Raw genomic sequence first — 15,413 nt, 5'->3', positions numbered from 1 at the left:
TGTAAACCGCAAGTTTTAAGTAATCCCTTCAAAATGACATGATGCAATACCGTACTGTTACAATGGTGGCTGTTGCCTTAGGAGTATAGTCAGTGTTTGGGGGCAGAATCTGTATGTTAGAATTGCATGTAAAAATAATCTGTTGTGCTGAATGAAGAGAATGAAGGGACCTGAAACATGTCCAATTTGTAAAAGTGACACAATAGTAGGATTGCTTGATGATGACATTTGTCTGGGCAATTAGTATCAGGTAGGTGGCCAAGGTCAAACTTACATTTGCTTGCTGTGCCATCATTGTATTTCTGTGTGAGCATTGGACGAGGGCACTGCAGGGCACAGGGCAGGGCGTTGTGTCTTTCCCAGTTGACCGAGTAACTCGCAACAAAAGGGCTGTTGTCGAAAAATCATGTGACTGTGTTACTGTGTGTGTTGGTTCCACCCCCATCATGTGATGAAGGCAGGGCTGTATGGAGTGGTGAGCTGCTCCTTCCACCACAGCATGCACACAACATAGGCAAAGTGAGGAGATGGAGGGATGTGAGGTGGACAGAGGAAGAATGGGAAAGTCTGACACACTCTTGGAAGGACAGAGTGTATACAGAAGTTGTCCTTGTCTAATTTGTAAGTACATTTGTTGGACTTTCAATTTTTCTTGTCGTAATCCTAAGTGATGCTGTCTTGCGCGTCAGAGTCTACTAGACTGTAGCTGTCTTGCAAGACGATTACCAAACAATTATTAAAGAATCGGTAATAGTTCCGTGAATGTTTATTGAAATTTATTTATTTATTTATGTTGTTAAAGGTATATAGCAGCTAACTGAGAGAATAGAGTATCTCTGGACTGAAATAATAATATTTTAAAATAAAAATGAGCAAGAAGATAATGTAGAGAATATTTGCTGCGTAAGTATCCTTTCTGGTCGAGTTTAGAAATGTGGTTGAACCATTGTGATTGCAGTTGTCAAGCAGGTTCTATAATCAATGCTACCTGCAAGTCCGGCCTGAATTACTGGTTTCTTATCCATGTTTTTGTTTTGTTTGTACATGTTGTCTGTTTAATTGTGTTTGTACATGTTGTATGTTTAATATTCCATATAGACATTCCATAGAATAAAGTTCTGAGGGTCTACCACTAGGGACAGAAACATTTTCTTAATGCAGCCTGAAGTCACAGTGAAATGTAGCACACGTTGACCAGAAAGCCAGTTTCCACTGTCCGTTTGTTTCAAGCGACTGGGACGCCATCTGACCAAAAAATAACTTCATTCTTCAAATATGTGATCATGTGTGGTTGTGTCATAGGTACAGTCCCCTCCAAAAGTATTGGAACGACAAGGTCATTTCCCTGTATACTGAAGACATTCGGGTTTCAGATCAAAAGATGACAATGAGACAAAAGTTCAGAATTCAAGCTTTTCTTTCATGGTATTTACATCTAGATGCTTTACACAACTCAGGATAGAGCACCTTTCGTTTGAAGCCACCCACTTTTTCAGTGAGCAAAAGTATTGGGACAGACATTATTAAGTTAACTTCGTGAATAACATTTAGTATTTGGTGGCATAACCCTTACTTGCAATAAGAGAGATCGAACAAGTCGGCCAAGGTTATCAACAACAGTTGATGACCATACATGCAATTCAGTCGCCTTTCGGCGAAATTCGCAGTTTTTAACTCAAAATAGGCCATTTACGTGAATCATATAGATCCGTCATATAGATCTGATGCGTTTTTCCTGGGGTGGGGTTGGAGGCGGTGTTGTCATAGGCTGTTTCATACACCTTGAACGCTGGCAGCTAGATCCATTCCACACATCCACCATCCACACACAGATGTAATATCTGAATATTACTCCGTGGCGGACTAATATGCGAGCGTATTGGCTTGAGATTCCGCCTGTGCGCTCAGGACCTGCTTTGGACAAGTCACAGGAGTTGACGAGACCAGAAAAAACACTTCCGCTGCTTCTGCTAAGAAGTAACGGCATTTTTGCTCCGTTACAATTATCTAAATGTCACTCGCTACTTTTATTTATCAATTACTACGCCTTCGACTTCCGTATTGGGCGCTGTTTGCGCCAATACAATTTAGTGACGTTGAAGTATAGTTCACCAATCAAACAACACAAGAAAGTCACATGACCTCACACAACGTCTTCTATTGGGCTTCCCGGGCATAGGTATTAACACTAGATAAGCCAGCCCAGCTGTTTGTCGTGCCCTACATGGCGGCCAAGTTGGGAAGGTCGTCGTTACATTTAGATGAACAAAAACAGCTCTCATGTATGGTATTTGTCTGACACTGTCTTCCCAAACGTGGATATTTCAGCTCATTTATAACTTTAGAAAGCACCGTGCAGTAAATTGCAGATGTGTTATTGTAGTTTTGACTGTGTGCACACACACACACACACACACACACACACACACACAGCAACATCAGAATTTGCACATTCACATTTTATTTTGTCTTTTTTTTTTATTGATGTTCATGCTGTGGTTTAAAAAAAAAAAAAAGAGCACTTGAGTAGTTATTTCGCTGTGTACAGTAATTTTTGGGAGGACTCCTTTATACTTGAGTCACATGATTGTCAAGCGACAGATTTGAGTACAATATTTACCTACTCTACCTACCTCTGGAGTGGACATCCTCTATTGCTACTCTTACGTTGAAGCAACATTTTTGCTCATCAGATCAGCCAGTGCCGTATTTGTTGGTCTGGTCTTTTGTATTTTCGCGTTGAAGTGCTGCGGGTTGTGGTCCTAGTGGAACCGCAAAGCACACGTAACATCGGCAACAAGAGTTGATCCGCTTGTCCATCTTGTATTAATTAGGCAACGCGCCTATCCATCCATCCATCCATCCATCCATTTTCCATACCGCTTATCATTACTAGGGTCGCGGGTATGCTGGAGCCTATCCCAGCTGTCATCGGGCAGGAGGCGGGGTACACTCTGAACTGGTTGCCAGCCAATCGCAGGGCACATACAAACAAACAACCATTCACACGCACAGTCACACCTACGGGCAATTTAGAGTCTTCAATTAATGCATGTTTTTGGGATGTGTGAGGAAACCGGAGTGCCCGGAGAAAACCCACGCAGGCACGGGGAGAACATGCAAACCCCACACAGGCGGGGCCGGGGATTGAACCCGGGTCCTCAGAACTGTGAGGCTGACGCTCTAACCAGTCGTAAACCGTGCCGCCGGAACGCGCCTACAGTTATGTAATTAGTTTATATTTTATATATTTATATTTTCTTGTAGGATTCATTTGGGATTACCCTTTGAACTTGGTAATAGTGAAAAATGAAATGAAACGATGATTTTAGTAAATTCTTTTCCAGAACGAGAGTGCTTAAAGAGGAGGATTCTATTCATGTGGCACAGCTTGAAGCAGGCATCGGGTGCATGTGGCGATGGGCCTGGCTCAAGTTGGAGGCCAGAACAAAAAGGCAAAGAAATTAGGCAAATTTAATTTTAATCTTAAATTTGTACATTTACTTGAGCGGTGTAAACAAAATGTATGCCTGAAGAATTATATATTATTTTGCCTTATTGTACTCTTCAGAGTCTTCCAGATTGCTTAATTTATGTAAAAATACAAATCTCTGCAGGGGCCCAGGGGAACCCCCCCCAGACCCCCACCCCCAAAATGTTTTTTTTGGTCACCTTTTTCGTGCCTTTGGTGTTTGCATGTCTGGATGACAGAAATCTTGTGAGACCTGTGAAGAAACACCCAAAGACAACAGTCAGTGACATCACTGCCAACCTCCACAGGGCAGGCATGAAGGTATATTAAGCCACTGTTGGAAGACGATTTCGTGAGAAGAAATATACAGGCCATACCACAAGATGCAAGACACTCATCAGCAAAAAGAATCGGAAGGCCAGATTTGATTTTGCAAAGAAGTGCACAGATGAGAAGAGCCACAAAACATTTTGCAAATTTAAGATTCCCAAAAAATTCAAAATTCAAAATTTTGCAAAGTAGTACACAGATGAGATTAGATGAGCCACAAAAGTATTAGAACAACATTTTATGGACTGATGAGACTAAGATGAACCTCTACTAAAGTAAAGGCCCAAGTATGGAGAAAGAAAGGATCTGCTTATGATCCAAAACACACAAGCTCATCAAGTTCATCTATGAAGCATGGTGGAGGTAATGTCATGGCTTGGGCTTGCATGGCTGCTTCTGCAACGGGCTCACTAGTCTTTATTGATGATGTAACTCATAATGGTAGCAGCAGAATTAATTCTGATGTCTATAAAACCATTTTGTCTGGAAATTTACAGAAAAATGCATCCACACTATTCGGGATATCATTGATCATTCAACAAGACAATGACCCTACACTGCCAACACAACAAATGACTTACTCAGGGGGAAAAAGTGGAAGGTCTTAGACTGACCAAGTCAGTCACCGGACCTTGACCCAATAGAGCATAATATGAGTAATATGCTCTTACCGCTTTGTTCTGGTCAGAACTCGAGCTGCAGCATTCTGAATGAGCTGCAGCTGTTTAATGCTCTTTTTGGGGAGTCCAGTCAGAAGATATAATAGTAGTCAAGTCTACTTGAGATGAAAGCATGGATGAGCTTCTCCTGGTCTGCTTGACACATGAAAGCCTTTACTCTGGATATGTTCTTCAGATGGTAGAAGGCGGTTTTAGTAATTGATTTCATATGACTGTTGAAAGTCAGGTCGGAATCTATCAGAACACCATGGTTTCGGACTTGGTCTTTGGTTTTTAAAGAAGGTGACTCTCGGTATTTACTAACAGCAATCCTCTTTTCTTTATTGCCAAAAACAATTATCTTAGTTTTGTTGTGGTTTAATTGAAGAAAATGTTCACTCATCCAGTTATGTATCTGTTTTAGACAGTGACACAAGCCCTCAATTGAAATGTAGTCATCTGGAGAGACTGCTAAATATAACTCTGTCATCTGCATAGCTGTGATAGTCAAAATTAAAGTTCTGAAGAATTTCACCCAAGGGTAGCATATACAGGCTGAACAGGAGGGGTCCAAGAAGTGACCCTTGAGGGACCCCATAGGTCATTGCCATTGACCTGAGATTGAGATTGAACACTTCCAATGGTTACAAAATAACTCATTTCCTCCAGGTAGGACCTGAACAATTTAGGGACTGATTCCATTTAGTCCTACCCACCTTTCCAACATGTTCAGCAGTATATTATGATCTACCGTATCAAAAGCCGCACTGAGGTCCAACAAGACCAGAATTGACACCTTTCCCGACTCCGTATTCAACCTATTTTCATTACCACTTTGATAAGAGCAGATTCTGTACTGCGATGAGTTCGGAAACCTGATTGAAATTTGTCAAAAAAGTCCATTTAACTTCAAGAAATAGGTGAGTTGATTAAAAATAACTTTCTCAACAATCTTGGCTATGAAATGGATATTTGAGATGGATCTATGGCTTGCCAACATGGAAGCGTCCAGCGTTCTATTTTTGAGCAGAGGCTTAATGGCAGCTACTTTAAGAGTTTTAGCAAACTCGCCTGACTGAAGTGAGCAATTGATTATTTGCTGAAAATCAGCTAGCACAGACTTCACAATAGCTTTGAAAAAGTCAGATGGTATTGAGTCAAGACAGCTCGTTCATGGTTTCAGCTGCTGAACTGTTATCTCTACAGTTTTTTTGGTCAACGATGTCAAATTCTGACATGGTAGTACAGTTTTTCCTGGGTGGCTTCAGATGTAGTATCATTTTATCATTTTACTGATTTGTGCTGATATTTAACCTGACGGATTGTATTTTTTTCACTCAAATAACAAGCAAATTCATTGCATTTATCAGCTGTTAGTTGTGGAGCTGTCTGATTCGGGGCGTTGTGAGCTTGTCAACCAACCTTGGGTTGGGAGAGGTCAAATGTGTCTAGTATAGCAGAGAGTTCTTTAGATTTAGTAGTCAGTACACATAATTGACAGTAGTTCTGAAAAATCCTCCATAAATTTTCTATTGTATCTTGAAGAAGAAATCATTTTTACATGACAAAATGCGATACAGCATTTTCAATTGAATAATGTATTTTGACCAATAATTACACACAAATCAATCACTTTAACTCTCTCTTTGGGAGATCAATTGCCAAGCCCTGAATTCAGACTAAAAACTATGCTCTTATGGAAATAATGTCAGCATTTTTTTATTTGAATGTGATTGATAGTCTGCTCATGATGCTTCTTTCCTTCTTAATTAGACTTTAAAGATACACATTTCTCAATTTATTTTTTATTAATATTTATTTGTTAAATAATTGCTTTATTACAATATAATTTTAATGATATTGTATTATATTTATTTTTAATTGTATTTATTTATTTTTTGTTTTAATTTTAAATATACAGTTTCTGTTTTGTATTTTTATTTTTGCTGTGGTCATTACTTTGCTGTCATTTAATGATTATTACTGCACAAACAAAGCAAGCTGAGAATTGGTGCTATCCATCCATCCATTCTCTTAACCACTTATCCTCACTCTTGTTGTAAGGCATGAATCGTGTCTATATACTGTATTTGTACCATCAGATTCCATTGTTATATAGCCCACAGAATGGCACATAACAGGAACTGAGGGCCCTTTGGGTCTTTCCACTGTTTCCATGGTTCCGGTCCGCCCTGCATTGATGTACCACTGGACACTGTATCCGTTTGAGCAGATGACTTTGCTTTTTACCAGTGCAGTTTGCCTGTTATAGCACAGAGGCACTTCCTGCTGGCAAAAGCCAAAACGAAGTGATCCCTGCATGCTTTGAACTGCAAGGAATGCTGTAGCAGGATTATAAAAGCTACTCGAGATAACTCTTAAATTGTATTTCGCAAGAACTCACTTGATTATTCGACTTATTTAATTTCATTACAGAAATGTTATGAGTTGTGTCTTCTCTTTCCAGGGCCCATCTTTCACTACAGCAGTGGAAGCCACCAAGCAGAGGTGCTGTGGGGAGTCACAGAGTGTGACTGCCTATCACTGAGGAGCATGAGTCATGACCTCAGTGGTACTGGTTGACAGTAGTGGGACAGTGGTGGAGTATGTCACAGCTGTGGAAGACCCACAGCAGGTTGGTTGAGCAAAAAACTAAAACAATAGCCCAAAATAACAACTTCCTCACTGTCTCTCTGTGCATTTAAGATTTTTGACCATCTTGCTTGCTTCATGTCCCGGCAGGATGGTGAGTTTGATGTGGACCTGGAGGCTGAGGGAGAAGTGGAGGGGGCGTGTGAAGTTGAAGAGCTAGAGGATGGAAGAGAGGCTGAGAAATACCCAGCTGTCATTGTGGAGGAGGTTCCTAGTGCCATCTTAAGTGAGGACCCCAATTACCCAGCCCAGGTGGTGGTGTATGACGACGAATTATACATAATGCAGGAAGTGATCAATGAGCAGGATGTGGACTCAGAAATGGGGACAGGTGAGACATCAATTCTTCAGTATTAGGAATAAGTTGCACTGAAATTTACCTTTGATGGTAGTTACAATACGATTAGAACTAAAGTCTACCATTCTATTTTTACGTAATTTACAAATATTATAAAACTCCGTTTTGATGGACTCTTATCAGATTTGGAATATGATTGTTACGTTTCTTTCAACTGAACTCAATCGTAAAAAAAAAACCTGGATTTAGACTGCATGGGTCAAGTGACATAATTCCTATTACAGTGGTGCCTTGAAGATACGAGTGACCCGACTGACGAGTTATTCGAGATACAAGCCTTGGTCTGACCGTTTTTTTTACTTTGACTTGCAAGTGCAGACTTGGGATACAATCGCTTTATGGTGGCAGTGAACTCATCTCAACGTACATTACAATAAGAGGCAGTTTGGCAACAGTGAACAATTTGTCAAAAAGAACCACTCGCACTTACATTCACACCTACGGGCAATTTCGAGTCTTCAATTAACCTACCATGTATGTTTTGAGGATGTGGGAGGAAACTGCAGTACCCAAAGAAAACTCACGCAGGCACGGGGAGAACATGCAAACGACACACAGCCGAGGCCGCATTTGAACCCGGGTCCCATAACTGTGAGGCAGATGTGCGAACCAGTCGACTGCCATATAGCATACAAGTTTCAGCTTTTGAAATAAATTATTGAAATAAATGGACTTTCCCTCGATATTCAAATTTTTGGGAAAATACCTGTATACTGTACACCTGGATCTACTCAAACAACACAAACGCATTAAAAAGACACCACCTTTAAAAGACTGCATCAATTATTGGTTAAGAAAAACACAGTAATTACCGATGGCGCCCATTGGACTACAGTAATACACAGGTTACCTTCATTTAAGGTTAACTAAACAGTATGTAACATTAAGTATTTCTTTGCTTACTGTCGGAAACCTCGCAATACCAAAAACCACTACTTTTTCAGAAACAAAAAAAAAAGATATTTCTTGAGCTACCTAATACAGCATTTTTCAAGTTGATATTATAGCTTATTCCTCTCAACTCTTACGCACCAACATCAACCCACCTCCCCAAACTTATGTTGAATCATTAATATAATTCTCTAAAAATGGACGCCTGACGTCGCCAGCAATGCCCATACTCTGCCATTGTGCCGAGGCCCCCAACAAGAAAAAGGGCTTTGTCAACCAAAGAATATGGCAATGGTTACATACAGAGGGTACGGGAAGTATTCAGACCCCTTACATTTTTCACTCTTTGTTATATTGCAGCCATTTGCTAAAATCATTTAAGTTCGTATTTTTCCTCATTAATGTACATATAGCACCCCATATTGATAGAAAAAAAAAACTGAATTGTTGAAATTTTTGCAGATGTATCAAAAAAGAAAAACTGAAATACCACACTTCCATAAGTATTCCGACCCTTTGCTCAGTATTTAGTAGAAGCACCCTTTTGACCTAATACAGCCACGAGTCTTTTTGGGAATGATGCAACAAGTTTGGGGATCCTCTGCCATTCCTCCTTGTAGATCCTCTCCAGTTCTGTCAGGTTCGCTGGTGAACATTGGTGGCCAGCTTTTTTCAGGTCTTTCCAGAGATGCTCAATTGAGTTTAAGTCAGGGCTCGGGCTGGGCCATTCAAGAACAGTCACAGAATTGTTCTGAAGTCTAATCAAGACCAATCAGTATAATCAAACACAGCTGGACTCCAATGAAGGTGTAGAACCATCTCAAGGATGATCAAAAGAAATGGACAGCACCCAAGTAAAATATGAGTGTCACAGCGAAGGGCCTGAATACTTAGGGCTGTGATATTTCAGTTTTTGTTTTTTAATAAACCTGGGTGCTGTGTGTACTGTGCTGTGTGAGGAAAACAATCGCCTTCACAGCGATCTATTGAAAGTAATGACCGTGTCAAATCGTAATATATGATCCGTTATACGTTGTGGTAAATTGTTTTATATATTACTAAATATATACACATGTAACTTTAGATATTAGTTCCACGAACAAGTGCATATTTACAGTTTGTATGTTCAAATTGACCAGCCACTCGATAATAAATCATTGGGTTTAAAATGTTTCGGTCAATTTCATAGCAAACATCAGCTCACTAAAGTTTCATATTTCAAAAATATTTACATGGCCTCATTCAACTTCAGTTGGAAGATTATATTTGTTTAATGGCTATAGTCTCTTACTCTACTGAAGATATATGTGGCATGTGCAAATTTTAGACGTTTGATCTGATTACACTAATCATTAATCATCGCAGAGACACACTGCCATCTTGTGGACAAGGTGCCCGCTAATAGTTTGTTTTTTAACCATTGTAGTTCAGTGCAATCATGACTTTGAAAGTGATTTATAGGTAGAGTGGTTGTAGTGTACGTTTAAAAAGTTGGATTCATTACTATTCATCGTAGTGGAAGAGTCATTCTGGGTTTGATTCTCTGCTTGGACCTTTCTGTGTGGAGTTTGTATGTTCACGGTGCGCTTGTGTGGGTTCTCTCCAGGGACCTAACCTTCTCCCAAAGTCTACAAACGTGTGTGAGGCCATAAGTGTGAATGTGAAGAACTCAATTTTGTGTTTGACTCGTGATCGGTCCGTGGTGTACCCTGCATCAAAGCCAGCTAGGTTAGACTCCAGCTCCCCGTAACTGTGAATGGTTGTCCCATTCAGTAGTATTAAAAAAAGGATACATGGATTATTTTTTATGTTCCAAATTATTGTTTTTAACTTGAACGTTAGTAAAGGTATGTAAACACTTGAGGCATTTTTTTTCCCTTCTAATACAAACCTGCATATGGATATTTTCAATAGTTATATTTTGGAGTTGGCATATAGAATGCAGCAATTTGTGAGAAATGCAGGTTGGAACATCTAATGGTGTTTTGTTGTTGTTTTACACAACAGGATGTACGACCAGCATGGTGGAAGATTGGTTAGCACGGCTGCCTCACATTTCTGAGGTTTGGCATTCGAATCTCTGTGCCTTCTCGGTTACAGTTTGCATGTTCTCGCTGTGCATGCTTTTTCTCTGGTTATTCCAATTTCCTCCCATATTCCAAAAACATGCATTTGGTTCCTTAAAGACTCAAAATTGTTCTTAGGGGTCAATGTGAGCATGAATCGTTGTTTTTCTATATGAGTCCTGGCTGGCAAATAGTCCAGTATGTACTCCACCACTTACCCAAAGTCAACTGGGATAGGCAATTCTGAGGAAAAGCGGCATAGTAAACGGATAGATGGATGGATGCATGGACGGACCTACGACTGGACAATGTGACAATAAAATTACCTTTAAGATACTTTCTCAGTAGTTAAATTCCCTTTATTGGCATACTGTGTTGTGAAGAGATATTCACATTTAGAAAAGGCCATTAGGCCACATCAAAAGATTATCTGCATGACAACACGGGGGTTGCAGTAGCTCATCTGTAAGGAGTTGAGTTTTGGAACTGGAGGGTCACGGGTTGAGTCACGCTGCGGATTGATTTAAAAAAAAAAAAAAAAAAAAAGGCAACTAGTTGTTTGAGAGATGCTAGTCTTCTTCCTGACTACTGTCAATGTGCCCTTGAGCAAAGCACCTGCACCCATAGCTCAAGAGATGCACCACTGTTTAACCTTTTCCTTCTTTGCATCTCTCTTTGTATAGCTTAATCTGTGTGATTCTGTTCTCTGTGGTGTGCAACACAATATATACAACAAGAGTTCACGTTTTAAAAAATCCATTGAGGTTATAATAAAATAAATAATAACAATAATAAAATAACTTTTAACAAGTTATACATGTCAGGTACTGTCACTTCAACGGTGACAGTACATGTCAATTGTATGTTTTAAGACGTATGCAAAAGTGACACCTTGATTGTTTTATAAAATTATATTTCATCTTATGTGGTATCTATTTAGTCAAACTGATTCATTTCCAATAATGCTGCTTGTAGACAAATCGAAATATCTTGTCAAAGTTGTTGTGTTGTTATACAGAAAATGTTGAAGTTAACTTTAAAAGTGCATCTTTGTTGGGGTTAAAAGCTTCCTCGTTGCAGCTAGTTGACGTCTTTACGCGAGTAGGGAGAGCAACGGAAGGATTTCCTGTGTCGGCCGCGGAAGAATACATACCATCACTGGTGTCGTTGCCTAACCATTTGAATTCGACGATTTCCTACGAGCGGCGGAGTGATTTGAGAGAGTTGCTTCCCGTCCAATTCAGTGAGAAGTCAATGTGAAGCTTCAGCAAGGGGAAACATGGCGACTTCGCAACGTGACGGGCACGCAAACCAGCTCGATCTACTCATCAGAGCCGGTAATATGTAGTTATGCACTGTTAGCCCATTCCGAGAAACGCCATAACGCAAGACCCGTGTTAACCTAGACCGCGGTCGCGCACTCTGCAGAGTAGGCTGCTGGAGTAATGGAAGACTATCAGGAAGTGATCACCTTGGTAGCAACCTGCGCTGCTAACGTTGCGCGAATTCTTTAAGCCTGTTCAGAGGCGGGGGGGGACTACACGGAGCACACCGGCCTGCATGTTTAGCCGTCTGTCTGCACTGTGGTTGTTTTGCATGGGAGACTTGCAGATTTCAGCCACGATGTGTTGTAGAATAACGGGTGTCGGATCGGCGCTGGAAAACCAGGAAGTGCAAAACTGTTGTCCGTCTTACGTCTTTGCCACGCTGTCTGACGGGAAGGACATGTGGGTTTAGTTTTATGAGTTGAAATTCGCCACATTTAGGCATTCGTTGCCTTTTCAACTTTGAGGACCGATGATATTTTCGTTTTTCGCCGCATTCGACTTTTCAAAAGTAGATTTGTTGCTACAGTGCTCTATAAATTTCCCTTTTTTTTTCACCACGATGTTGCACGGCAATTGGAATTTGATCGTTTGATCAGCATCCCGTTATCCCTGACAAGTGGAAAGGCTCGTAATTTTTGTCGATGTACATTTGAATGTTTCTATTGTTATCGTGATGTGTCGCCTGTAGTCGCAGCGTGGGGCGGCCTCTCTCGCGCGTTCCTCCCTTTTAGTCGGTGTTTTAACGCGGCTTCAAGCCGCCGACCGCACCGACCAAACATTTGGGTATTTCCTCGACTGTGTGAAATCATCGTAAGTGGTGGTAAGAAAAGTACGTCAAACCGTCTCGTGAATCGAAATTCTCACGTTTTAAGTCCTATTTTGATGGCGGAAGCGTTGTGTGAAGGGAGAGGGGTCCGTATTTGATTGACAAGCCTCTCACCGAATGGCGTTCTCCATTCTCGGACGCGTCGTCATCTATGAGGGTTTGAGGTCATTGTGGGCGGGTCCACAGCAAAGGCTTTAGCCAATGGTTGGAGCGGTGCTTGTTGAGTGACAGCTGGATTTGTACGCTCATTTGAAGAGGAGTGGAGGGAAAGGTTTAGGAGTGTAAACACGGAAGTCATTGGACGCAGCACTACTTTTTGTCAGCCTTGGCCGCTATTCCTGGCGCCGTTACCGTTTCAATTCATTTATTATAAATACTTACTGTAAAATACCAATATCTTTTTAGCTCACAGATTTGATACAAATTGAGTAATATACTTGCTTAATGTTGTGGCGTACATTGCGCTGCGGATATCTGGCCTCTCAGCTTTTTGTTTTTAATTTAAAGCACGTTTCCCCTGTGGTTGGGCATCCTGTGGACACCTACCGTCATGTCGTGTGTGTTTTGCAGCTGGGCGGATGAGTGGGTTAATCTAAAGATAGCCCTATGCGCCGGTACCTATTGCTTCAGTGCAATTGCCAAACATGGAGAGCAGGCAGTGACAGAGGCTCGTGTTTCTCACCGTTGATTGACAACAGCATGTGCTCTTGGGTTCTTCAATCTTCTCAGGAGCCCAAATACGCTCACAGTATTTTTATTCCCTCCAAACAATTGTGTATATTAATGGCCTGTCCTAACTGTCAAGGGGAAAAAAACTACGACTTGATTTTTTACGTTTGTCTTTGGCAGTTTTTTTTTTCCTGGATGGTTAAAGGCAGCACCTTCATATTTGTTTTTATTTTTTTAATAAATAAATAAATAAATAAATAAACATTACTGAAGGAGCAAGCACATTAATAGACATTTAAAATGTGGTTTACTAAAGCGCCAGAATTAAACTGATCCAAATCATTGGTGTCGGTGGACCAAAGTGTGCTACCTGCACCTTGCACTTGACCACTTCTCACTCGTGGATTTATTTTATTAAATTTTTTTCCTGTACATATCTTTACTGCAGTTGAAATGGATGGTCTGGGTGGTCAAGTCAAACCATATTTGCACAGAAAAGGAGCTAACCTATCTCAAGGGGATGCAGTTTAGTAATTTAGAACCTATTTTAAATATTTTAGTCTGAAGCAATATTTTCAGCGCAGCAGCAAGCTCATTCGGTATGTAAATCCATCCATCCATCTATTTTCTGTACCACTTATCCTCACGAGGGTCACGGGCATGCTGGAGCCTATCCCAGCTAACTGCGGGCAGGAGGTGGGGTACAGCATGAATTGGTCACCAGCCAATCGGTCGCTAGCCAATCGCAGGGCACATATAAACAAACAACCATTCACACTCACATTCACAACTACGGACAATTTAGTCTTCAATCAACCTACCATGCATGTTTTTGGGATGTGGGAGGAAACCGGAGTATCCGGAGAAAACCCACGCAGGCACGGGGGGAACATGCAAACTCCACACAGGTGAGGCCGGATTTGAACCTCGGTCCTCAGAACTGTAAGACAGATGTGCTAACCAGTTGTCCGCTGTGCTGCCAACAGTATATAAATATTTCCTTATATTTTTGTTGAGGGATGGATTATTTTTTTGTATTCCCAGTCGAGGCTTCTGTCCATGGCATCAATGTGCACTGCTCTGACAAAACCATCGAGGCTGCAGAGGCTCTGCTTCACATGGACTCACCATCCAGTGTCAGAGAAGCCTGCAGTCCAGGTAAAGAAAATAGTTTTGTTTTGACCTGTTTAATTTAATTTAATAATTTGTTAATGTCACAGAGTACTGAAAGTAAGTATTATATTTCAAAACTATGCACCTGTACCTAATACGTACCTGTTCTGCTGTGCTTTCATCACTTAGCCATTTTTTTCACTCCCCAACTTACTTATTTCTCTCTTTTTTTTGTATGATTGTGTGTTTTACTTGATTTTTCTTCTCTTACCGGTTTTGTAACCTATTTTTTTATTTTATTTTTTATTATAAATAAATCTGTACAGTGTCTTTGAGAAACTTTTAAAAGCACTCTACATATAAAATGTATTATATTTTATTTTTATTATGTGGATAGATTTATTCAAATTGAAGCCAAAATAACAGTTCTAAGCATAAGGTCACTCCGGCCAGCTCACATCTCTCTCTTTCTTCCTCTTTCCTCCTTTGCTGTCTAGACGTTTTTATCCCGCCATATGTAGCAACACCAGAGTTCCTCCATGCCGCCATGCGTCCGGACATCGCAGAGACGGAGGTTGAGATATCAACGGAGGACTGCTGCGATGATGACGACGATGACGACGATGACGATGATGACGAAGATCTAGGAACCCTGATAGAGGAGCCAGAGGCGGAACGGGACCATGCGCCTGTCAGGAGAAGGAGAGGTAGATGAAAACCGCGATGTTCACACTACCAATCAAAGCGGTGATGAAACCATTTGTCTAAAACCTATACTTAAAGGTGTGTCGTCTTAGCTTAGAAAAGACCCAATAATAATTTTGTTCAGTGATCTAAAAGTACCCAAATAGCACCACCTAGTGGTGAACCTTTACCCTTTGCATTGGCAGTTTTAGGATCAAGCTGAATTTACGCTGTGTGGTTCAAGTTGCACAATAGCACAATCCAATTTATACATGTGTTCTAGCAGTGTAAAGAGGGGGAAAAACGCTCAGAATCGCGTCTCTTGTAAATGTGGATACAAATTTGATTCTTATTGGATGTGTCAA

At 40.7% G+C, this 15,413-nt stretch overlaps 1 protein-coding gene across 5 annotated transcripts in view; it reads left to right on the top strand.

Moving 5' to 3' along the window:
* Nucleotides 1-15,413, top strand: part of elf2b (E74-like factor 2b (ets domain transcription factor)) — a 32,043-nt gene that overhangs the window by 8,081 nt on the left and 8,549 nt on the right. Inside the window, exons 2-6 of one of the 5 annotated variants that reach the window (XM_061678712.1) lie at nt 462-621; nt 6,929-7,096; nt 7,204-7,444; nt 14,296-14,409; nt 14,862-15,071. In XM_061678712.1, coding sequence (XP_061534696.1) covers nt 7,022-7,096; nt 7,204-7,444; nt 14,296-14,409; nt 14,862-15,071 — 640 coding nt within the window. In that variant the 5' untranslated portion in view covers nt 462-621; nt 6,929-7,021. Of the gene's footprint in view, nt 1-457; nt 622-6,928; nt 7,097-7,203; nt 7,445-7,471; nt 11,766-13,489; nt 14,160-14,295; nt 14,410-14,861; nt 15,072-15,413 lie in introns of those variants that run through there. The other 4 variants (XM_061678711.1, XM_061678713.1, XM_061678715.1 and 1 more) reach the window with 4 other exon arrangements.

The sequence above is a fragment of the Phycodurus eques genome, chromosome 6 (assembly GCF_024500275.1).
Source record: "Phycodurus eques isolate BA_2022a chromosome 6, UOR_Pequ_1.1, whole genome shotgun sequence".
NCBI lineage: Eukaryota > Metazoa > Chordata > Actinopteri > Syngnathiformes > Syngnathidae > Phycodurus > Phycodurus eques.
Note: the sequence above shows the minus strand (reverse complement) of the source record. Positions and strands in the feature narration are given on the sequence as shown.